Source organism: Canis aureus, chromosome 19, assembly GCF_053574225.1.
Source record: "Canis aureus isolate CA01 chromosome 19, VMU_Caureus_v.1.0, whole genome shotgun sequence".
NCBI lineage: Eukaryota > Metazoa > Chordata > Mammalia > Carnivora > Canidae > Canis > Canis aureus.
Window position 1 is genome coordinate 2,882,219 of NC_135629.1, and position 25,496 is coordinate 2,907,714.

General features: G+C 47.0%; 1 protein-coding gene across 5 annotated transcripts in view; it reads right to left on the minus strand.

Annotated features, from left to right (window-relative positions):
* The window catches only part of MGLL (monoglyceride lipase), a 114,545-nt gene that overhangs the window by 83,403 nt on the left and 5,646 nt on the right, over positions 1–25,496 (minus strand). For 2 of the 5 annotated variants that reach the window (XM_077857590.1, XM_077857591.1), the window contains exon 3: positions 24,119–24,206. The exons of the other annotated variants lie outside the window; for them this stretch is intronic. In XM_077857590.1, coding sequence (XP_077713716.1) covers positions 24,119–24,206 — 88 coding nt within the window. The remainder of the gene's footprint in view (positions 1–24,118; positions 24,207–25,496) is intronic. 5 annotated transcript variants of the gene reach the window in all.

Consider the following 25,496-nt stretch of genomic DNA (forward strand, 5'->3'; position numbering starts at 1 on the left):
TTCTCCATCCTTCCGGCCGTGAGCCAGATGGAACTCTTCCCAGCTCTGACATGCTAACTACAATGGCTCCCCCAGGGAAATAAAGCAGTCAGGGTAGCACCAGGCACGTGGCAGGACAGCAGCCACCTTGGACCCTGGCTGGCTCAACAGCTCCCACGGCCACTGTCAGGGCTCGGTCTGCACTCCGCCCATGTCTACGGAGAAGGAAGGCAGACGCTGGCTTGGGAGGCGCACGAACTGGGTGGTTTCAAAAGCCCCACTTAGCATAATTCCTAATAAGCCAAAGTTACTAAATCATTAGAAAAATAGGTAACGAGTATGTAGGCTATCATGTAACTATAATTTTACTTTCTAAAAATTTTAACAACATGGGTGGGGGATGAGTAAAATAAGTGATGAGTGATAGGGATTCAGGAGTATACTTGTGATGCACACCGGGTGTTGTGTGGAAGTGTTGAATCACTAAACTGTACACCTGAAACTAATATTACCCTGTATGTTAACGACCTGGAATTTCAATAAAAAAGTAAAAAAATTATAACCACATATTTTCCGTGTCTTGGGCCAGGTGCTGGGCTTCGTGCTCTATATGCAGAATCTCATCCCCCCCGACTGGAAAAGCTCAGAGCTCTAGCTACCATGGAGTCTTTTCAGATGTCCGCTTCTTCCCTCTTCATAAGTGTTCATTCTTCGCTTATAAAAGCCAAGTCTTTAAAAAAAAAAAAAAAAAAAGCCAAGTCTTCCTGGATCTTGCCAGGAGTTATTGGCAAGTTTCTAAATTTCTTGTAGCAATACCACCTCATAAGATACTCGTTCCTGTGATTCCTGAGAAGGATGGCCTTCTTTGGGGCTGCTAAGTCTTTTGGATCTCTGGCGATTTTTTATCTTTTGCTCAGCCTTTCCAAAGAAGGCCAAGACTTGTTCAGTGTTGGAGACTGGGAGATGATTGTGGGGGTTCTTGCCCAAAGGTTTCAGTCCAGATGAAGCAAAAGGCTTAGCATTACTCTAAGCAGCTACCTTAGTACATTGGTAAGGAGTAATTAGTGTTCCTGGTGTATCTGTGAAGTGAAAAATCATGCCACCAAATCTTTCTTTATATATAATATTTTAAAATGCACACACCCACGCCCACACACATAATTTATGTATTTTGAAAAGGGAATGTGGGTCATTCTGAAAAATGGAAAAATACAGACAAGCCTAAAGGAAAATGAAATCCATCCATAACCTCACTATCCAGTGATAACCAGTGTGAACATTTTATTTCCTCCCAGGTTCTTCCTTTCCACATATATTAATATCTGTTTGTCATTGCTTACAGTTTACTTATCAATGTATAGTTATGACTTTTAATTGTAATTATAACTTATAACTATCATCACACCTCATGTTTCATTTAGGATCCTCCTTTGGATTCCTTAACATCTTTCCATGAACAGCTGCCCACAGGAAGAGCACTGCCACCTCCTTCGAGAGTCACTCTGAGAGTGAATGAGGGGAATGTCTGAGGAAGCCCCCAGCACAGGGCCCAGTACCTGGGAGATATCTAGGAAGTGATTAGATGACAAACCCATGGCACCCGGACCCCCAGTCCCCTCCTGAACCCAGAGCAGACATTACTAATCAGTCGTGGCTCCCTGCTCTGCTGAACCCCAGGCAGCCTGTGAGCCTTTTTCAGCACCACATTCTGGACAGCCACATATTATCTTCCTATCCATGTTATATTTCCTGGTTTTGAGAAGGCTGGTTTTGCATAGCTTCAATCCCCAATTTCCCCCTAGGACGATGTCACGGCTACTTGGAGCTGCCAGCCTCTTGCATTCCATGAATCAGTAGTTGACTCTTTTACATTTAGCTGGGACCTCCCCTACGAAGCACCATGGAGCTAATGCATTCGGGTTGCCAAAATCAGGGTCTGGCTTCAAAAGTTCTAGTTAGGTGTCCAGCAGATGAGAGCCTCACTCTGCTACACAATAGTGGTCGGGCTGAATTTAGTTTAAGACTGGTCCATCTCGCTTCCTGGGCCATCAAAGGAATGTCATCACACAACCCTCAACACTGCGACATACTAAAGCCACAGGGGCTCCTTGATAAGTATCACAGGATGCCTGGGGCCATCCAGTCTCCTGAGCACGGAATCTCAGCAAAGCTTCCCAGTGTAAGGATAATTAAATTCCAAAGTGGGCCTGCCCCAAAGTCATTCAACTAGAAAATTATAAGCCACAGCAACGATGTATTTTCATATAAATGTGCAAAAGCAAATCCAGCATCAACCAGCTTGAAGCAGAGAGGGGATAAACAATTTGATGCATTTTAACACCTAATTTATCATACTGCTAACATCTCTCTTTGGGCACTTAGCACATTCCTCTCCCTGGGCCACCCAGACGCCTGCCTTATCTAGCCTGCTAAGTCAAGAGGTTCTGGAAGGCAATGCCTTATTCACTCTGCAGAGTCTCATGGGAGACGGTGAGCAACTGTTGTGCCTGCAGTCAGAGCTGGCAGACGAGAAGCATGCGATGCCACTCTGTCGCTGGCATGTCACGGGCTGCGGGCTGCATGACTACGTCTATATCATCCCCCATCCCCACTGTCCTTGTTTCTCTGCAGAGGACATGTCCCAGGATGGTTCACCGCTCAGCCTCTGGGACAGTCACTCCCTGCTGGCTCCTCTTACTCCTGCATCGCATATGGCTGTCCCAAGCAGACCCGGGTGGAGCGGAGCAAGGCGGAGTCTCCTCCTAGACCTACAGTCACACACTCACTCTTTGTAGTCAAAGGATAATGTCCCCCTGATGTATGAGAGTAACATCTCTCCTAGATAACACTTCCTCTTGACCTTTCAATACTCGGTCTAGCCTTCCTCTGCACACGGCCTATTTTCTGAGCTAGAAGGCCTCTGAAAGCAGAAATCCAGGGAAAGGATTGAGACCTACGACATTCTTTTATTAGGGTTATCTACAACTCCTTATTATTTATCTGAGATGTTGTATATTCTGAGTATCACTCATATCCTAAAATATTCCAGATGGGGAAAACATAAAATCAAAAACAACACAAAATCAAACTCTTTATGTTGCACAGAGGAGCCTTCCCAACATGTCTCCAAACTTCGTCTCCAGGCGCATCCCAATCCCTTTAACAATTACACTGAGATCAGTATTTCCAGGTCAGTAGGCTGGCATGATTTCTCATTGTGAATTTAAATAGTCGTACCAAAGTGGACATGCATGTACAGAACATCACTGGCACTGAGGAAGTGCATGTGCGCCTCTTCCTCCCTCCAGAAGTCACCACTTCTCCTGATTCCTGGGATAATTTATTCCTTTGCTTTTCTTCACAGCTTAACCACCTATGTGTGTAGGTAAACACTGATGTGTTTAGTTTTGCCTGTGTTCGAACTTTCATGTGAATAGACTCATCCTAACATTTTTTTTCTGGGTGTTGATTGTTTCTTTTATTCAGTACACTTTGGGATCTCATCCACCTGGATGAGCAGCCACAGGGTCCTTTCTGACTACTGTATGATATTCCACCATAAGATATTTTATAATGTGTTAATCTAGCCTCCTACAGATGGGCATTCAGGTTGTTTCCGGTTTGGGTGTAAGTCATGTTGCTCTGGCCATTCTCATGTGTCTCCTGGTACTCATGGGCAAGAGAGTTTCCAGCATGTATATCTGATAATAGAGTCACTGAATAGAGTTTGAAGATGTTCAGCTTCTACCAGGTGATGACAAATTGTTTTCCAAAGAGGTGGGGCCATTTCACACTCTTCCTTATAGCTGTGAGCATTCCTTTGTCCACAGCCTCACCACCCCCTGGTAACAATGTCAGACTTCAGATTTGCCAATCAAATGGGTGTGAAATGGTATCTTGTTGTGGTTTTAATTCCCATTTTCCTAATTATTGATGAGCTTGAACACCACTGGCACATATAAGGCTTCTGAGCTATGCTGCCTCACACCACCATGACCACATACATTCTGGAGTCCTCTCTCCCTCCTCTCTGCCGATGAACTCCTGTTCAGTCTGCAACACCCAATTCAAATGGGACCTTCTGGGTGACAGTTCCCTTCGGTTCCCTGAGCCAGGATTAGTCAGGCTTCCCACTGGGTTCCCACAGCCCTGGGCTCAGCTGTGTCACAGTCTCTGATCATGCTGGGCTGCAATAACCTGTTCCCTTGTTGTTCCTGCCAGAAAACGACAGCCTCCCTATTTCCCCTCATTTCCATCATGCAGAACAACATCTGGCACAGAATGGCTGCTCATTATGTTCGCCGATGGATTTCATCAGGTTTAGAGAAGAATGGATTCCTTCTAGTATAGGTTAGTTTAAACTTAGGGGGAAAGGAAGTTTGGATTCAGATAAAAAGACAGATCTGGATTCCTTACCAGATCTGTGTGCGTCAGACTAGCGCCCAAGGTGAATTCCTGGAATGCTGGACACTCATCTCTGTGGGCTCCCCGCTCTGGCTTCAGGCTCCACATCCCAGGTCCCCTCTGGCTCTGAGGGCCTGGTTTGGACTCCTGCCTCATTCTCACTCCTGTGACCATGCCTGTGGCTCCAGCAGCTGGCCCCAGACACGGAGTCCCAGGACCAACTCCTCAGACAGGCCCCTCCTCCAGGGCCCACCCCTCTCCTGTTTGTTCTCACCATTCCCTCTGCTGCCACCCCCGCTCGTGCTACCCCAGACCCGGATGCTTGTAACAGCCTCTAGCTCAACACCCTGCCCCCAGTCTCTCCCACTCAAATCTGTGCTGACACAAACCCCAGCTTTCTATTGTTCACAGCCAAAAGTCGTCCACTGCTCTGCTCCCACCACTGACTCATCCCCCCTCGGCCCTCACCTTGCTGGCCCCTCTCCTGTCCCTCCTAGCCTCTTTACTCTACAGGCTCTGCTCTGGGGTCCTCTCAGAATGCTCCGGCCACCGGAGCCCTGGCGAGTGTGAAGGCGGTCAGCATTCCCACAGTGAGCTGAGGGTCATGGATGAGGGACCCAAGCCAGGGAGCACCGAGAGAAATCTGGGACAGAGAACCAGGAGGTGGGAACAGTTCCAAAGAAGGGCCGCAGATAACAAGGGTCAGGATGGGAGAGCAACACAGCTCCCACGGAGAAGCGAGGACTGGGAGGGACAGGCAGGGCCACCTGCCCAGCTTCTCGGGGTCTGTGGCCTCAGCATTCTCCCAGTGCATTCCCAGGACCTCATCCAGCATGCAGGACAAACTGTCAGAGATCAAATGCCCCAAAGAAGCCAGAAGAGAAGGACAAACATACCTAGGAAGCATCTATTTAACCAAAGACTAATCCATTCTGCCAGGAGATTCTTAGGGGTAGCTCTCTGACATAAGAAAGCATAGCACCACTTCTAAAGATGAGGACACTAAGGCTCAAGGAAGTGAGCTGTTTGCTAGCAGAGGGGACAGAACTAGACTTTGGATATACCTGACCTTGAATTTGTGCTGTGCCTACTTCGCCATGCTCCCCTACAGGCCTGGCTCCTAACCCTGGCTCCATTCCCCACCAGTCATGTGATTTCTCTGAACCTGCCCCTGCGTCTCCCAGGGTGGGGGAGAAGACGAAAGAGATGGTGGGTGTCAACAGCATTTGCCAACTGTCCATTGCTATAGTTACACTACCTCAGTCCCTTCTTAGAAAGACACACATGTGAATAAATGGGAGTGAATGAATGCAGTCATGAATCCACTCTCTCCGCTCCCCAGTGCTTCACGGCTGGTGTCTCATCTCCTCACTATGCCACAAGGAGAAACAGTGAATCCTGCTTCCTGGTGGCCCCCAAACCGCTCACCCCAGAGCTGCCCACCGAAGAGGGTCTTAAGAACATTTATTAAATGAATAAAGGACCACATGCCTGCGTGACAATAAGGAACATACATAGCACCCTCCTTACAACAGACCAGCATTAACGGTCACGAAAGAGGAGACGACGGTCTTCACGGCAGACTGCAAATGGGCTGCCCCCAACTCCATCAGGGGGCAGAGTGATGGAACCTAACCTGGGCACAAGGCTGCCCAGGCAGAGACCATCTTCTCCAGGCTTCCCTGCAGCTAGGTATGGCCACATCACTGATTTGCACCAATGGAATATGAGTGGAAGTGATGCATGTAATTTCCACGACACCCACTTTAAAACAATTTGCTTGTTTTACACTCACTCTCTTCCTCCTTCCCCAGGTCTAGAAGACAGAAACGGCAATGACCCAGCTTTGGTCATGTGACCACACACAGAGGTGGTGGAGCAATGAGATGGAAGGAAACCTGGGCCCCTGAATGACCGTGTGAAGCAGACTGACCCGCCCAATTGGCCCACTCACCCCTAGACTGGTAAGGAAGGGGGAGTCTATATCTTCACCTTAGATAAGCCACTAAGCTTGGAGGTCTCTTTTAAACATTGCTCAGTCTGTACCGTAACAAATGCAGACTCATTACCAACATCCCTCAGGTGTGCAGCAGCAAGCAGATCTGGGTTCAGATCCAGACTCTCTTCCTTCCTAACTCTGTGACTTTGGGCAAGTCTTCCCTGTTTCCTCCTCTGGGAAATGGGGAAACAACAAGACTTGCAGGGAGAATTAAATGACATCAAATATGCACAACAAAGCTGGCTATTGTCATTATCACATCAAAATATTCTCCTACTCAGAAAGCCTCAGCCAGGCCACCCTGGGCCTGTCATCCTGCGCCAGAGGAAGTAGCTTTTATGTTGGTCCCCTGTGTGGTTAACTATTATCTTCCTGCCACAACTGATTTTCCTGTCCTCACATCCATTTTAATGCAAGAACCCTAAAAAGCATGGGGGTAAGAACTGCAGAGGAAAGTTCAGAAGCATGCAAAGTTCGGGAATATTCCCCAAAGCATCTATTTTTATTTTTTAATTATTTAAAAAAGATCTTATTTATTTATTCATGAGAGACACAGAGAGAGGTGGAGACATAGGCAGAGGGAGAAGCAGGCTCCCTGTGGGAACCCTGATGCAGGATTTGATCCCAGGATTCCGGGATCATGACCTGAGCTGAAGGCAGATGCTCAACCACTGAGCCACCCAGGCATCCCAAACGTCTATTAAGGAGAGAGAGAGAGAGAAAAAAAAAAAATATATATATATATATAGAAAGAGAGAGAGAGAGAGAGAAAAGATGAAGCCCCACAAGCCTGGAAGGCTGCTATGATCACACCCATAATGCAACACAAGGGAACAGAAGGACTGCCTGCCATCAGCCTGATGCCCACGCAACTCTCAGCCCTTCATTTCTTCACTAACAGAGCTCTCGAGCACTTTGTCTGGGCCATGCACTCATTGAGGATCAGGGACACATGTGAATTAAATGAAGTCTCTACCCTTATGGGGATTTCATTCTAGTGCCAGAGCCAGAACACTTAGTAAATAAACATATTCTGAGCTGTGTCAAGCACTTTGGAGAAAAACAGTCAAGGTGGAGGGTCAGAAGGACATTCTGCTTTATCCCTAATGACACAGAATTGCTTCCTACAGTACTCATCACACTAGATACTAGGTTCAAGACTCCGGTGAAACATACTCCTGAAGATTATGAATGGCTGAGAGATGCATGAAAAGATGTCCAATGTCACAGTCATCAGGGAAATGAAAATGAAAATACAAAGAGCTATTACCTCACACCACCCAGAATGGCTAATCTCAAAAAGACAAGTGACAACAGGTGGAGTGGATGTCAAGAAAACAGAACCTCGTGTGCTGTTGGTGGGAATGGAAATTGGTGCAGCCACTAAGGAAAACAGTAAGGCTAAAAATAGAGCTCCCATAGGATCCAGAAATTCCAGTTCTGGAAATATATCCAAAGGAAATGAAGACGTATGTTGAAGAGACATCTGCACCCCCCCCCCCCACGTTCACTGCAGCATTATTCACAATAGCCAAGACACGGAAGCAACCTAAGAGTCCGCCGATGGATGAATGGATAAAGACGACATGGTGTGTATATATCTACAAACACAATGGAACATCATTTAATCCTGCCATTTGTGATAACATGGATAGACTTGGTGGGCACTGAGCTAAATACGGCAACATCTCACTCATATGTGGAAGCTAAGAAAGAAAAAGAATAAAACCCAAACTTCTAGAAAAAAGAGATCAGACTTGTGGTTACCAGAGAAAAGGGGGAACCGAGGAAGGAGGTCAAAATGTACACATTTCCAGTTATAAGAAAGCTAAGTCCCAGGGACGTCACACCACAGGGTGGTGGCTACAGCTAATGCTGCTGTGTGCATACAGGAAAGGCATTAAGATCCTAAGGGTGCTTAGGACAAGGAAAAGACCTTTCCTATTGTACTTTTGTTGTTGTTGTTGTATGAGGGGCTGGATGCCAGCTGAACTGCGGTCATGGTTTCACAATACAGGGAAGTCAAACACCACGCTCCATCTCCAACTTGGACAGTGCTGCGTGTCAATGGCATGGACGAGATCCAGAGAGCGACAGCCAGAGTTTGGTCGGAGAGGACTCCAGAACTTAAGTGCCTGATTGCTGCCAATAAAATGCAAAAGCGACCACACAGAGGGGCCCACCGAGGCACTCAGCAGCTGGCAGCTCTAGCGCTCAGAATCTAATAAGGAGCTGAAGTGACATTCTGGCTTCCCTAATTAAGCTCGATCAGCCTCTCCCCCCTTCCGCTGATTTCCTGGAGGTTCAGGAAACCTGTCGATTCCGAGCCAGTGAGACAGGTAACTAACTGCCTTATACGAATGAAGTCAGAAGCTTCTATAGAATGATTATTCCTTAAAAAAAAAAAAAAAAAAGAATGATTATTCCTCTCCCACCAGGTCTGTCCTGCCTTAAAATAATTTCCTCCACATAGAGGGATGCAACCTCCAGGAATGATTTATTTTTCATCACAAAGCAGTTCTGTAAAAGGCTAAGAGATTAAGACCCTTCATTAACATGCGCAGTCTCTTCAGAGGCCTCTTCTGGCCGCCACAGGGGTGGCCAGCCCCGAATAGGTCCTTGTGCCAAAGGGCTCCTCGGAGGCCATCGTCCAGATCAATATTTGGAACAGGCCTTCTGGGAAATCACTAATGGTCTTTGGAAGGCACAGGGCATGATTTTTAGGACAGTCCATTAATGAAGAGCTTCACAGCTGTCCCATGATTCCAGAAAAGGCAGGCCAAGGGGCCAGATGTTGGTGCGACTGACTGGGCTCATCTGTGCAAAGGAGTTCCAGGCTCTGTCTTCCAAGCCTGGGTCTCTTTCTTACAGCAAAGTAAAGGGCCTGGATTTGCCCTAGTTCCCAAGACGGGGGTGCAGGCCCCAGAAGGTGCCAGGGGAGGACCCTCGGCTCCCCAGCATCCTCCCAGGTGCCAACCAGACTCCCCATGGTGGCTGCTGCATGCGAGCTCCTGCCATCTGGGACAGTTTTGCTGTGCTGGCCTGTGCCATTCAGGAAGGGGGGAGGCATGCTCATTTATTCAGAGCCTGACTCCTGACTGCAGGTGTGTGTATACACCTGTGCAGAAAAAAAAAATTGCTGAGAACTAGACCATCAGTCTCCTGGAGGGAGAGTACAAACCATCAACAGTTAGTAACTGGGGCAATGAACCTTGGAGGTGCCAAGGTACCACGTTACAAGCTTTCAACCTGTGAGATGCCCACGCTGGTGGCACGTGGGATGACACCACCTTAAATAGCATGGAAGCGCATGGGGAGAATGTTATTTATTCTGGTCTGTGAGTACAGAAGGGAGGGGCTCTGAGGCCCTGATCTGTCTTAAATAAGGTCTCGAATAGGAGCCCATCTCCAGGACAGAGAGAGAAGCCACGGGCTCAGGGTTCCGGGGGGCAAGCCCAGTTTTAGCACTATGGCTTGGTTTTCTCCTGTGGTCTCTCCGGCTATTGATGGCATCTGATACCGGTTTTCTATTTCCTGAGTTAGAATAACGTTACCTCTTAAAATAGATTTGAAGTGAAAACGAAAGTGAGTCAAAGACTATGAAGAAGTCATATTCAACTCAAAGGGCTGCCATGAAAATCCCACAGGTGGCCTGTGAACAAGCAAGGTGTGGGGAACACGGGTCTGAGGAGGACGTGCAGCTCCTTCTCGGTGCTGGGCCAGCAAAACTGCCCGGACTGTACGGGGTCTCTGGGCCCCCGGGACCTGCCCAGCGCCTGGGAAGCATCTGAGGACTCACTGGAGACTAGAAAGGAGAGGCAAACATCCAAAGTAGTCTTGGAAGGAAGAAGAAGCAGCAAAAAGCCGTGTGCCCAGTGAGGCAAGCCCCAGAGGGAGCTCCAGGCCCACCCTGTCCTTGGCCAGCAGGTTCCAGTCCCCACCCAGCTCAAAGCCCATTCCTCTGCTGACTTGTCACCTGACCCACATTCCCCCCACTGGTCACCTCTCCCTCCACTGTTTTCTTGCTTGCCAGCCGACTTCTGGCTTCCCCGGGAACCAGGACCTTGGCTCACTCAGCTCAGACTCCCCAATACCTGTCACTGCCGCCTACCTCTCTGAGAGGGAATGCATGACCCTAACTCCCTGTGCCTCAGTTCCCCCATCTGTAGAGCCACGGGGGTAGAACTAGATCATCCTTAGAATGCTTCCCAACTTCTCAGAGTCTGTGACTGTTAACATGATTGTCCTGTGGTGGTCACGTGTCCTAGCTTTCTGCTTTCCCTTAATTACTCAATGTCTTCATTTTATGTACAACCACAAAATGAAATGACTAAGGTGAATGAGTGGAGGAAGAGCCTGTTCTATGAGGGAGAAATGGCAAGAGTTGGGCCAGCCAGCCAATAACCCTGGAGAGGGTCCACAGGGATCCTCAGCCCCCAGAGATGTCCCCTATCACCACCCAAAGGACAAAGGACAAAGTGGCCAGCGCTGACTGCCAGGAGGAAGGCCCGAGATTTCTCTGGAAGAAGCTTCTCCTCACAGAACCCAAAGGAGACCTTGGAGAGAAAGGATTTCTATGTGGGCATGGGGATAACATTTCGATTTTTCTTAAAGGCTTTGCAAGGGAAAATATTTAAAGAGACCACTGTGATGTGGTTTTGGACCTGGATGAAGCAGAAAACAGCGAGTGGAGGTAGTAGATTCTTTAATCAGAAACAGGCTCCCCGACCTTCCTATACCAGTGTGCTGGGCTCCATCTTATGTAACACTTTTTTTTTTTTTTTTCCTGGAAGGAGAACAGCATGAACTTTCCAAGTATGCAGATGGCTCTAAGTTCTTTTGGGTGGTGAAATGCCAAACGGATGGCAATAAACGATCAGGAGATCGTTTATTGAGAATGCAGGAGAGGTGAGACAGGCACACAGTGATGGATTTAAGGGAAACAGTCACAATTTTGCAGGCACCATGAGGCTTCTGAGCTATGATCCTAACAGGCAGCTGCAGCCAGGCTGGCCTGATCAGAGCACACGCTGGAGTTGGACATCGGTGGGGTGTGGCGGGAGGGGGTAGATGGACCATGGACCATGGGCTCACACAACAGACCAGTCATCCCACCGTGGGACTTCATCAGAGCCACTGTGGCCTTCTGAGCCTCAATCTTTTTGTCTGTAAAATGGGATCATCATCCCTACCTCCATGGGTCATGGTGAACACTGAATAGGACCTATGCACATGGTGGGATTATAGGAATGGCTCTGGAAGGGTTTCATGAGGCAGAGCTGCATGTTAGGCAGCTGTTAAAGGAAACATATTGGTTCAGATGCTGGTTCTGCCATTTATGAGCATGCAGCTCTCTGAGACTCAGTTTCTCAATCAATAACGCAGCAGGGATGATTCTAAACGTCTACAGTGATACGAGATTCAGGGAGATAAAGCCTAAAAAAGTATCTAGCAAGGCATCAGACTCAGGCTTGGACCTTTCTGTAGATCTGTTTCCTTCCTCTTTCCAAAGATGATATGGGCTCAAAGAGTGTTCAAGTAAGTTCACTGCTGCACTTTTAGGTTTAGCCACAGAGATGAGTCAGGCTCTCTCCCCAACTCTTGGCGGGTGCCAGTCGAGATGGAAGCTGACAATGCCCATCTTTGATGTGGTGTGTGGAGTTCTGAATGCACACAACAGCCAGGCAGGATATGAGCTGGGGCTGTGAGGGGAGAACACTCGGTGAAGCTCTTAAGCTTCTCCAAGCAAAGCACCTGGCCTGGAGCCCAGATCCCACTGGGCCTTGGCACATGTACAAGTGGTTTGCCTTCCTGCCTTTCTCTCTGTCCTGTGGGTCCTCCAAAGGCGGGGACCATGGGGTCTCAATGGTTTCTCTCTCTCTCAAGGCCCAGCAAAAGGCCTGGCACAAAGTTGGTGCTCAGTGAATGTTTGCTGAGTGAATCTGATGGGTAGATAGATGACGGATGGATGATGGAGGCATACAGATGGATGGACGCACGAGGGGATGGATGGGAGGATGGAAGGGTGGGTGGCTGGCTGCATGGATGGACAGTTATAGCTACATGTTTGTCTCTTCCCTCACAGATGCTGCAGGACATGCAGGCTTTCTCTCTGAGGCATGAAAGCCAGGGGCCTACTGACATCCAACACCCCTCTCTCTGGGAGTCTCCAAATCATTTTCAGAAGAGCTATAAGGAGTGCCATGGGACGCCTGGGTGGCTCAGTCCGTTAAGCATCTGCCTTTGGCTCAGGTCATGATCCCAGGGTCCTGGGATTGAGCCCCACATTGGGCTCCCTGCTCAACAAGGAGTCTACTTCTCCTTCCTCTGTGCCTCCCCCATTCATACTCTCTCTCTTTCTAATAAATAAATAAAATCTTTAAAAAAAGGAAGAGGAAGGAATGTCATGGTGGAGTTATGTCTCCTCAATCTCCACACTTTGTGGCTGATTCCACCCAAGCTGGGGAGAGGGGACTCTCAGGCCAGCTGCTTGTCCACAGGGGCCAAAGCCAGGGGCCTGCTGTTCCCCCTGTGACGACAGTGCTCTCTGACTACCTACTATTTTTGGTCTCTACATACTTCCTGCTGCTGGATCTGCTATGGATGTCTCAGCAGCAGTCTCCACTCTTCTCCCTGTATTAACTCCCACCGTTTCCCAACAAGGGAGTCTCAGAGCCTCCTCGCTGCCTGCAAGTTAGAGTCCAAACAAGGCACATGAGCCCTTCCCAATGGGACAGCCACCTGCCTTTAGAGCCTTGTCCTTCAGGGCTCCAGCCATTTTCTCTGTCCACACTATGCCTTGTGAGGCTACCCAGTCCTGCCAGGGTCATATTTTCCTCTTTGTTCAGATCTATCACCCTTCAAGACCTGGTTCAGTTTTGAAGTCCTCCACAGCCTTCTCACAAACTGCTTCTTTTAGAAAATGTGGAGAAAACAAGAAAAGTCTGAAGAATAGAATGAAAATTGCCCATCACAATTCCACAACCTAGCAATGACTGCAATTCATATTCCTAGTCGTTTTTCCATGATGATATTTTTAATATGGCTGAGTTCACAGTTTTGTATTGTTATTCCCATGTATCGTTATCTCCTAAACAACTTTCCCTACTATTGGATTTTTATGGTAAACATCACTTAAAATATTTGCATAATGTTCCTTAACTCATTTCCCTAGGTATTTGCATTTTTTGGTAACAGGTTTATTAAGATGTAATTCACAGACCATACAATTCACTCATAAAGTGTAAAATTCAACACTTTTTAATATATTCACACAATAATGCAAGCATCACCATAATCGATCTTAGAACATTTTCATTGACCCAAAAAAGAAACCCTACACTCATTAACTATCACCCCTTACTTCCCCGACCTCCACTCCAGCTCTTGAGAATCACTAATCTACTTCACTAATCTACTTTCTCAGTAGATTTGCCTATGCTGGATACTTTGTATAAGTGAAATCATATAATATAATCATATAATCATATAATCTGTGGTCTTTGGTGACTAGGCTGCTGTTGTCCTATGTATCAGTATTTTATTCCTTTCTATGCCCAAATAATATTCCACTGTCTAGATATGCTACATTTTGTTCATCCATTCATTAGCTGACAGACATTTGGATTGTTCCTACATTTTGACTATTAGGAATAATGCTGCTATGAGTATTCATGTACAAGTGTTTAGGTGAACCTACATTTTCAGTCGCCTTTGTATATAACTGGGAATGGAACAGGTGGGTCATACGGTAACTGCATTTTACCTCTGAATAACTGTCAGACTGTTTTTCCAACCTGGCTGCACCATTTAAATTCCCTCCAGCAGTGTGTGAGGATCCCGATTTTTCCACTCGCCAATAGTTGTTACTGTCTTTTAAATTCTAGCCACCCTCGTGGGTGTGAAGTGATAGCCCATGTGGTTTTGACTCACATGTCCCTGATGACAACTGATGGTCAGCATCTTTTCATGTGCCCATTGGCCATTTAGTCACATGTTTTCAGGTCTTTGCCCATTTTTTAATTGGGTCATTTGCCTTTTTTCAAGAGTTGTAAGTGTTCTTTTTATATTTTAGATACAATTCCCTTATAAGATAGATGATTTGTAAATATTTTCTCCTAATTCTATTCACTTTCTTAAGAGTGTACTTTGAAGCACAAAGCTTTGAAATTCTGATGAAGTCCAACTTATCAATTTTTTCTTTTGTTACTTGTGCTTTTTCTAGAAAGAAGCCACCTGGGATTCTGATAGAGATTGCCCTAAATCTGTTGATCAATTTGGGGAGTATTGCCATCTTAACAATATTTTCTTCTAGTCCATTGATATTTTCTACTAGTTTGGATTTTCTTTAATTTCCCTGAGAATGTTTTGCAGTTTCCAGAATATAAATTTCACATTTTTAAAAAAAGATTTTATTTATTTATTCATGAGAGACACACAGCGAGAGACACAGGCAGAGGGAGAAGCAGGCTCCATGCAGGGAGCCTGACATGGGACTCAATCCCAGGTCTCCAGGATCACGCCCTGGGCCGAAGGCGGATCCTGCTAAGCTAAGCCACCCAGGCTGCCCTAAATTTTACATTTCTTTTGTTCAATTTAGGCCTAAGTGTTTCTACTCTCTTGGATACTCTTGTAGATGGAGTTGTTTTCTTAATTTCATTTTCCGATTGTTCACTCCAAGTGTGTAGAAATTCAGCTGATTTGTGTCTATTCAGCCTGTATCTTGCAACCTTGTCGCATGCATTTATGGTTTTTTAGTGGATTCCTTAGGATTTTCCATATACAAGATCATGTCATCTGCAAATATAGTTTGATTTCTTCCTTTCCAACCTGGATGCCTTTTATTTCCTTTTCTTGCCTGTCCGCCCTGACTAGATCCTCCAATACACTGCTGAAGAGCAGTGAGGAGATGGCCATTCTCATCTTGTTCCTGACCTTAGGGAAAAGCATATCATCTTTCATCATTGAGTCTGATGCTAGTTTGTCCTTCACCAACTAGAAGGAAAGTCCCTTCTAGTTGGTTACAGATTTTCATCATGAGAGTGTGCTGGATTTTATCAACTACTTTTCCTACATATTTTTAAAATATATTTATTTATTTATGCAGAGAGAGAGAGAGAGAGAGGCAGAGACACAGGCAGAGGGAGAAGCAGGCTCCATGCAGGGAGCCTGATGTGGGACTCAATCCCCGGTCTCCGGGATCACACCCCGGGCTGCAGGCAGCGCTAAACTGCTGCGCCACTGGGGCTGCCCTTCCTACATATTTTTGATTATCTTTTTTCTTTATTCTATCAATATGGTGTGTTACAGTAATTACTTTTCAGATATTAAACCACCCTTGCATTCTGGGGATAAACCTCCCTTGGTAATGGTGCATAATTCTGTGTAATGGTGCTGGGTTCCATTTGCAAGTATTTTACTGAAGATTTTTGCATCTATATGCATATGAAATATTGGCTTATAGTTTTTTTTTTGTTTTCTTTTTTTTTAAAGTTATTTATTTATTTATTTATTTATTTATTTATTTATTTGAGACAGAGAGAGAACCAGGCATGGAGAGGGGCCCACGGGGGAGGGAGAAGCAGGCTCTCCACTGAGCAGGGAGCCCAATGTGGGGCTCAATCCCAGGACCCTGGGATCATGACCTGAGCTGAAGGCAGGTGCTTAACCAATTGAGCCACCCAGGCACCCCTGTTTATTTTATGTTATTGTATGTCTTTGTTTGCTTTTGGTATCCCGGTGATACTAGCCACTTAGAACAAGAAATATTTCATCTTCTCTTAGAAAGTTATGTGAAGAATTGATATTCATTCTTTACATGCTTGGTAGATTTCAACAGTGAACCCACCTGGGCCTGGGCTTCTCTTTGTGGGTAGTTTTCCACTTACTAATTCAGTCTCTTGTAAGTTGATTCAGATTTTCTATTTCTCTCAGGTCAGTTTCAGGAGTCTGCATCTTTCTAGAAATTAGTCCACTTCACCTAAGTTATCTGATTGATCAGCAGACAATTGTTCATAGTATTCGTCTACAATCTTTTGTAATCATGAAAGATTGGTAATGGTCCCTCTTTCATATCTGATCCTCGCCATTCAAGTCTTCTCTTTCTTGATCAGTCTAGCTAAAGATCAGTCACTTTTGCTGATCTTTTTAAACACCCCAAATTTGAACTCGTTTATTTTATCTATTTGTTTTTCTACTCTCTAATTTATTTGTTTCTGCTGTGATCTTTATTATTTCCTTCCTTCTGCTTGCTTTAGGTTTAATTTGCCCTGCTTTTTCTTGTGTCATAGATGGAAGACCGGGCCTATAGCCAGCCCTGGCTGCAAATGACCCTGGGTAAGGAGAATGGAATAGTTGCTGCTGATAGAAAGCAATCATGAATTGTACCCCTGGGGACAGCAATCAGTAAAGAAGAAGCAGGAATGGCTACAGAGAGGGTAAAATACTGGCTCTGTACAGTGCCCTGACTCTGTAAAGACAGAGTTTATCCCTGGCCTGCTCCCACTCCTATGTCTGAGCCAGCTGGCCAATGGGGTCAGCTGAGACTAGAAGGTCTTAGGTAGTACATATCAAGGAGAAGGATAAATCCACAGCAACTTCAGACAGGCTGAGGCCTCCACCATGAAACCACAGAGAAGCAAAAATGTGAAAAGCTAGGATCCACATCCAAATTCAGCCATGGAAGATTTTCCAGTTGCTCTGAATGTACTAGATGGTAAACAATAACCACGTTCACTGAATCTCTGTCTCTATAATGGTTCCCACACGGCCCACACAATAAGACCCAAATCCCTTAGCATGGCAAATACAGCTGTTACAATTGCATCCCCCCAGAATTTATATGTTGAAGCCCTAACTTCCAGTATAAGTGTATTTAGAGATAAGGTTCTTAGGAAGGTAATTCAGGTTCCATGAGATCATAAGGATGGGGCCCTAATCCAGTAGGACTGGTGCCCTTATAAGAAGAGAGACACCAGGAATGCGCACACATAGAAGGAAGACCACGTGAAGATAAAGCATGAAAGTGGCCGCCTACAAGCCAAGAAGAGAGCTCTCAACAGGAACCAGGATACCAGCACTTGGTCTTAGACTTCCAATCTCCAGGACTGTGAGAATATAAATTTCTGTTGTTTCTACCACTGGGTCTGTGGTATTCTGCTGTGGTATCCTTAGCCAGTAGGCACAGTAGCCATTCATATCCAGACTCCCAAACAAACCATTCCATCTTCATCTTCTGCTTTAGGCTACAGTTTCTGAAGAACACCTGCCATTTTCAGAGCATACCTCCATGCCTGTACAAAAGCGCTCCCTCCCACCTGGAATGTCTCTTTCCACCTTCAAAAGACAGCTTAAAGTCACCACCTACACTTTCCTCTGAAATCCCCAAACAGGGTGCATGGCCCCCACAAACTCCCACAGTGCCTAGAACTGCCTCAGTACATGTGCACAGGTGTCTTTGAAGGCAGAGACAGAGCCACTTCATTTCTGTACCGCCAAACTAGAATGGGGTACACTCATGCAAGGTGTTCAGAAGGAACTTGTGGCATCGGAGGTGCGCACTCAAACAGGCCCGAGTCTCTGGGCCGTACCGTGGACTCTCCAATGCTGTCTAGCAAGCCACTGAGCTTACATCTGGAGCTCAGTTAATACTGCTGAATCATCTCCCACATCAAACAAGGAGGCCGTCCTCATGTCCAGATCCTGGTGTCCCCTCTGACTTTGATGCTAAAAATGGAAAACTCTTTCTGCCGTCCTGCAGGCCCCACTCATATATGCGTTTTCACATACAGAATCTCACCTCCAAGTTAAATTGGCTACAACACTGTGATCAAGTATCTCAGGAGATTACCTAGAAGGAATATTCTTAATCTAGGTTTTACCAGCTCCTTCGGGGACACATCTGGACTTTGGTGCTCCATTGCCTGAACAAAAAGTTAGCCCTTCTGATCTATACTCAGTGGAAATATTCTGTTCTTTTCCTAGAAAACCATGCCAGAAAGAATTTTGGAGAATCATCTAACCTAATCATCTGACTCTAAATATAAGAAGTTCATTTATTTATTCAAAAAACATGTTTAAATCCCTTATTTTGTACTAAGAATGAAATTCTACAAGGCAGGAGCACTGGAGAAGAGAGAATAACACTGAACATGACTGGGGGGGTGACGCCTGGGGGGCGCAGTCGGCTGAGCAACCGACTCTTGGTTTCGGCTCAGGTCATAAAATCAGGGTCATGAGATCAAGCCCCTGGCCAGGCTTCCTACTCAGTATGGAGTCTGCTTGAGATTTTCTCTCTTCTCTCTTCTCTCTCTCCCTCTGCCCCTCCCCTTATTCATGTGCGTGCACGCGCGCACTCTCAAATAAATAAATAAATAAATAAATAAATAAATAAATAAATAAATTCTGTAACAAAAAAAAATTACTGTGACTTCTACCCTGGAGAAGCTCAGGAGTTGTTCCATCATCATAAGATGCAAGGTGTCCTAGAGTTGTATAAAATGCAAAACCCTCCGAGAACTTGCCTAAAGGACAAAGGGATGATACCTTGTCTAAAGTTACTCACAAGCAGAGGCAGAAATAAAACTTTAAGGCTGGTTTCCTGACTCTAAGGACAAAGATCTTTTCCCCATGTGATAGAATCTCAAAAGTGACCTCAAAACATGTCCTTCCTTCGTCCTTGCTCCTTGGATGTGCCCTTGCACACCGCCTCCCGACTGACTTGCTCTGACAGCGGGACACTTGCACACTTCACCCAAGCAGAGACTTGAAAAGCACTTGCACACTGGGGTTTGCTCTCCTGTTGCTCTTGAAACATTGCCACCCCCAGAACAGATCTGAGCTAGCCTGACAAAGGGTGTCAAACCACATGCAGCAGAACCGAGGTGCTCCTGCCAGCAGTGCACGGATACCTGACATGTGAGGAAAACCATCCAAGACCAGTAAGTCCCTCGCTGGCGCGTCAGTGCTGAAGGGGCAGCAGCTGACCACAGATGCATAAGGAAGCCCAGCCAAGGTCAGCAGAAGAACTGTCTGGCTGAGCCCAGAGCAAATTGCCAGTCACAGACTCATGAGCTAAGGAAATGCTGTTACACAGCATACAGTAGTAACATAGGTTACTACTGCACCCCAGACTGCCCTGCTCACTCCAGATGCAATAAATGGCAGGACAGCACTTGTACCAGTTAGTCACATTTGTTGCAATAGAAAATTTCCACACAACCTGATACACTATTAGGACCAAAGGAGACATACACGCCCAAGATGACATATCTTGAGACACAGCCTACTGGAAATGGAGTGGATGCTTGTACTCAGGTTTGCTGGCACTGACTCCCAGCCCTACTTGCTAAGACTTGTTTGGTTTCCTGGCCAATTGAGAGTGCACCTCACACACTGTCACAGAGGTTTTGCATGAGATAAAAGTGTCTCATTGTCCTGTTATCTCAAAAAGAATTTCACCACCAACGGCTCCTTACAGCTTTCTTGTTTCCTTTACCTTGTAAATGAAGCAGCCAGTATCTATTTCTACTAACGTTCTGTTATTTAGGGGGTTTGAAATCTCACTGAAATGGAACTAAAGCATTTTTGTTTTAAGTCGTCTCTACACCCAACTTGGGCTCCAACTCAAGACCCCTTGATCAAGAATTGCATGCTCCACTGACTGAGCCAGCCAGGTGCTCCAAAACAGAACTTTATTTTATCTGTTAAGAAAAAGAAAATAATAAATAGGCTGAACACTGGGGGAAAGCATGCAGCCTAAGGTCATGAGGGAGAGCAGTAAAAGTGGAATCTGTAAAGATCATTATCACGTGGCACATGGGCAGCTCAGTCAGTTAGGCATCTGCCTTTGGCTCAGGTCATGATCTCAGGGTCCTGGGGTGGAGCCCCATTTCGGGCTCTGTGCTCAGCAGGGAGTCTGCTTCTCCTCTCTGTCTGCCCCTGACACCCTGTCCCCCTCCTGCTTGCTCTCTCTCGCTCTTAAAGAAATAAGTAAAAAATCTTTAAAAAAAAAAAAAAATAAGGATCATTATTGCTTTCCCTGTAAGGCTTATGTGGCTGATGCTTACCAGGATGGTGGGACGTAGGGGCTAATGGTGGGTAACAGACAAGCCCAGGACATAGTCCTTCCTCACAGCCCGCCAGACTGATGATAGAGGCAGCCAAAGAGATCAAATTAAGTAATAAGAGCCCACCCTCACACCTCATTTACTATGTGCCAGGCATGAACTCTGACACTTAAACCTGACCTGTGCAACCACCGTAGGGCAAAGGTACTAGTGCTCCCCATTTTAAACGTGCAGAAATTGGTCAAGAAATATACACAGCCCCACGCCTCATCCACATGGATGCTCTCCGCGGTCTGGCTCCATGGTCTATACTGTTCTCCACTGCGCTATCCTGCTTTGCATCCCAGAAAGACCAGCTTTCCCTGAAACATGTCTTTTCAAGATCAACTGAACAGGATAAACAGAGCAAAACTTCCAAAATATCTAAGGGCAGCAATTTCCTAGCCAAGATCTTTCCTCTCTAACCCAGATGCATGCAAGTGGCCTGGGGAAACTGACCTGCCTTGACAAGATGGGATTAACCAGAGGCTATGCAAGATCAAAGACTCAGTTTTCTCCTTGCCTTCAAGCTTTTCTCCTTCTGTTCCTCCTCCTCCCACCTCCCCTGTACTGAGGGGCCCCACACCTCCTCCACCACATCCTTCTCTTATTCTCCTAGAGGCTTCCTGGGCTTCTCTTCCTCCTCGAATTTATTCCCCTTCCCGTAGGGCCTCTCAGTGAGTCTCCTGCCATCTTTTGGAAGTCCATCAACCCCCATTACTAAGCATCCTGGGGCATCACCTAGGTGCCCACACGCTTCTAACCACTGAAAACAGAATGCAGATGTCGTCAAATGGCTTCCAGCAGTGAGCCAGGAGGGGGCCAATCAAGACCTCTCCCTCCAAGCCTTGCCCCAAACTGGACATCTGTTGAAATCTCTACTGCGAAGGGCTACCTTGTGACTTAAATCCATAAGAAGAAGGTGTGGGAGCAACTGCTGGGAGACAGTATGGTACAGAGGAGAGAGCATGGTCAGAACTTGCCCCTGGGCCCATGCAGCCCCCTAGGTGACCTCATGTTTGCCCTCTGAACTCCAGTCTGCTGGGGAAGAGTCTGCTGGAGCCTGTGATCCATCTTCCTTTCCAGAAAACCTACCCATGATGTCAAAAGAAAACCTACCCATGATGTCAGACTCTAACCCCCTGAAAGTCTCCACCACCTACCTGGGTAAAGTCCCAGGGCTGTGGCGAGCTGGGGAACTCTAAGAAAACCTTAGCGCTCAAGTCTGACTTCCTCCACCAGAAGAGAGAGAGCTCTGGTAGTCACATGCTCACACGCTCTCTCCTCTCTCAGAGTAGATTGTTCACTCATGAACACACATTCATGAAGCTCCTGCGGAGGGCTGGCCATTATTCTAGGCACCAGGGACATGACACGCGTGTGCCGAGAAACAAGATACTGGCTAGCATGCAATTTGGTGGGGGAAGCGTGCACCATCTCAGTAATCTAAGCCTTGCGCTGGGCCATTCCATGGATGTCTGCTCTCTAAAGGTGGCAGCATGAGGGGACAGATGCACCAGGGCCCTCAAAGTAGCACAGGTGCGATTTCACAAAATGATCCGTTTCCATCCTCATCTCTATTAATCCTGCTCTGTGAAACATAAACACTTCTGTTTTAGGAAACTTTGTCAAGGACACAGAAGGTCCAGGTCCCCTGAACCCTAACACCAGCTGAAAATACAGTTTCCCAAACCTTTTCTTTCCTTTTGTCCATCCCCCTCTTCCTCTTCCCTCCTTGCTCCCACCTTCCCTCCTTCCTTTCCTTCCCTCCAGAATATTGATAGAGCTGTGATCCTGGTGAGAAACAGCTCCTTTACACCTTTTTGAGGAAGGGGAGGCACAGGTTTTCATCACTGCTCACAGTATTTTCTGGATGCCAAGAGTAAAACTGAACGGTCAGCCCATGGGAGAGAGGCATGATGCCTGTGAAATCGGGCAACTGCAAATGGACTGACCCGGCTCACAGCTCTTGTCACCACCCTCCTGGCTCCACACAGCCCCCTGCTGAGTGTGTCTCCAACACAGAGAGAACAGTGTCACCCCCCAGTGCCTCAGTTACCACCATCAGCATCCCCACCCCCACCTCCAAGGAATAAGGCTGTGGGAAATGAAAAGAACCTCCTACCAACAAGAACCTTGAATGACCCTAAAATAAGGGACAAGGGTCGTCTTGTAATCTCAGCTGTAAAAATTCGCACCACTCAAGACCATTTCTTCCATTTACACAATAAGTGATGGTTTGGCTTGCATTCACGGACAAAGTGCCTCTGGCATTAAGATCTAAACTTCGAAGGTGCCGATAAATAGACAGTGGTGGACAACGAGTGCTATTCAGAAGGCAGCTTATTTTGCTATTTCTTTCTTAGATTCCACTGCAAAACAAAGCCAGATTTGTATCTGCAGAACATTCTTATAGCAACTGGAAGAAATTATCCCTTAACGAAGCTGTTAGAAAAATCAACTGTAAGAGTAGCAGCCTGCCCTTCCTCTGGTCAAAAGATCTTTGCTATTTGAAGAGTCTTAAACAACAACAACAACAACAACACACCCACCCAGGAGAAATGCCCTATTTAAAAATAAGGCAGTTTGCTACACTAAAACTAGGCACAAGCATTGGAAGGAGAAACAAAAGCTCATACAAGAGAAAGAGACTTTTGGAAATTCTTAAAATAGGCAATAGACAATCAAATTGCTACTGAGAAACAGATTAATCTGATTGAAAATAGTGTCGTTGCTATAAATGCAGAGTGAGGTCTACTTTCTCAGGGCTCAGGTGTAGATTTCGTAAAACAACACGTTAAGTCAAAGGTGCTTCCTCTTAGAGCCCTCCTTGGGGAGAGCCAATGTGAGACACGATTCCTTTCTCACTTTCCTGAAAATGAACTTGTCCCTGCCATTAATCTTTTACTGGGAATTCAGTTGGCTTGGCCATGCCCTCTGTCCTCCATTTCTCCTGCTGGTTTATTCCAGGGATGTTCCAAGGAGATGTCCCACGGGGTGGGTACCCCCCTGCACCCCGTCCTCACCATCAGAGAGCAGAGAGGACATCTTCGGAACAGAGATAATAAAGGGGAGTGTGGGGAAGGAGAACCCTCCATTCCCCGTGCACCTGTCGTTTGGAGGGGTCCCAAGGACCTGGGACGGGTCCTTGCCCGCCTTTACTGCCAGCATCATCAGGAGCAGGCAACTTCAGTCCTACTGCTATCACAGGAGCCACTATCACATCAGCCCTCTTCAACTGTCCCCTGGATGATGGCAAATCCCTCCAACCAGATGGCTGTCCAAGTTACAAGTCTGACTACAGCCCTTCTTAAAACCTATCCACGGGGCTCCCACACCCTGAATGAAAGTTCAAGGCCAAGCCTCTGGCTCAGCCTGCAGCCTCCCTGTCCACCCTGCCCCCAGGGCCCGGCCCCCTCTGGCTTCATTAGGCTCCTGCCACTTTCTTCCTGGAGCTTTCCGCCCCAGCAATACCACTGCTGAGGCTCCCAAACAGAACACCTTGTGCAGTCCACCTGTTCCTGCCTCAGTTCCTGCCCCTGACATGCTCTTCCTGCAGGTCAAGGGCACTGGCTGAGATGAAGAGTAGGAGCTGAAACCCAGCCCACGTTCTGCTTCTCAAGCCACATACCTGAGGGGCTGGGTCTGCCTGGGAGGACTCCTTTTCCTCATTTGCACAAAGGCTCTCCAGGGCTTAGCAGTCGTCTTATCCCTAGGGGCTGACCACATAACATCATGACTATCCAGGTATTCATCTACCCCGATCCTTTCATCAAACGGAGAGGTCTTTGCCACCCTCTCCCCATCCTGGTACCCAACACAATGCCTGGAACATGTAGATGCCAATAACTAGGTGTTGGCTGAACTGGCTGGTGAACAGGAGCATGACTATGGCTGAGCATGGGGAGCAGGCAGGTAAGCCCTAAGAGCCTGTCTTGCTACAGAGGCTTCCGAAGAGCCCAAGAGCTATGCCAACACAACTAGAGAGCAGGTCTAAGGGGCTGGGCCTGGTGGAGGGAGCTTGACTGTTGTCACACCCATGGAGACCAACAGAATGGAGTTCAAAATGGCTCCTTTTAAGAACAAAGAAGGGATGTGATTGGGCCCACCCTGAGGATGCAGCCACCAAAGCTAAGTGATGCAGTAACACCTAGTCACACAGGTGGCAGGAGTTCAGAGTGGGGAGAGGTCATCAGGGCTGCAGGAGTCAGCACAAGATATAGGAGTGGAAACACTCAAAGATGTAAGCAAAACTCATGGAACGTTGCCCAGAACACTGGACCAATGCTGTAGGCTGTGGGGGGGGGGGGGGGGGGTGGAGAGGGTCAGGAGGGGAGGACTAAATAACTGACTTACAACCTGATTAGAAAACCGAAGGGGGACCGGAACACAGAGAAAGCCCATCTGATCTATAAGAACAAAATCCCAGAGGCGGTAGGGATCAAAATGATGTCCAGCCAGATGGTGGAGACTGCATCGCTGTGGCCTGGATCCAGCTGACTGGGAGGAGCCCTTATCTTCTGGAGCCACTGGTGCCACATGAAAAGGGGCTGGTGGCTGATGTGAGGAGGATAGTATGAAGACGGCGGGAAGGGAGTGTGTTTTGCAGCATTTAAATATATCCCAGCTTCAAGGACTCCCTTCATCTCCAGGTACATGTGCATAGGTGGGAGGAAGTGTCCTAAGGTGGCATTGCTCAACAGTACAGCTATAGGTTCTGAAGGCTTCATGGGGAAAGGGATCAGTGTGACCCAGGCCAGAGGTAGGGGATGTCAGCTGAGCCCCGCTTTGGGGAATAAGAGATAGTTTATTGATTCTAGATCCACCAACAATGACCAAGGCTGAGAACTTGGGGAGGTTCTAGAAACAATGCCCCATGATGCTTGAGAGTCCCTTTCCTGCCATGTGCTCCACTCTGTGTCACCAAGAGGAAAGTCCTGAAAACCACACTGCAGGTAGTGTTACCTGCACATGGCCTGGGACACAGCTCAGACTGGTAGAACTGGGAG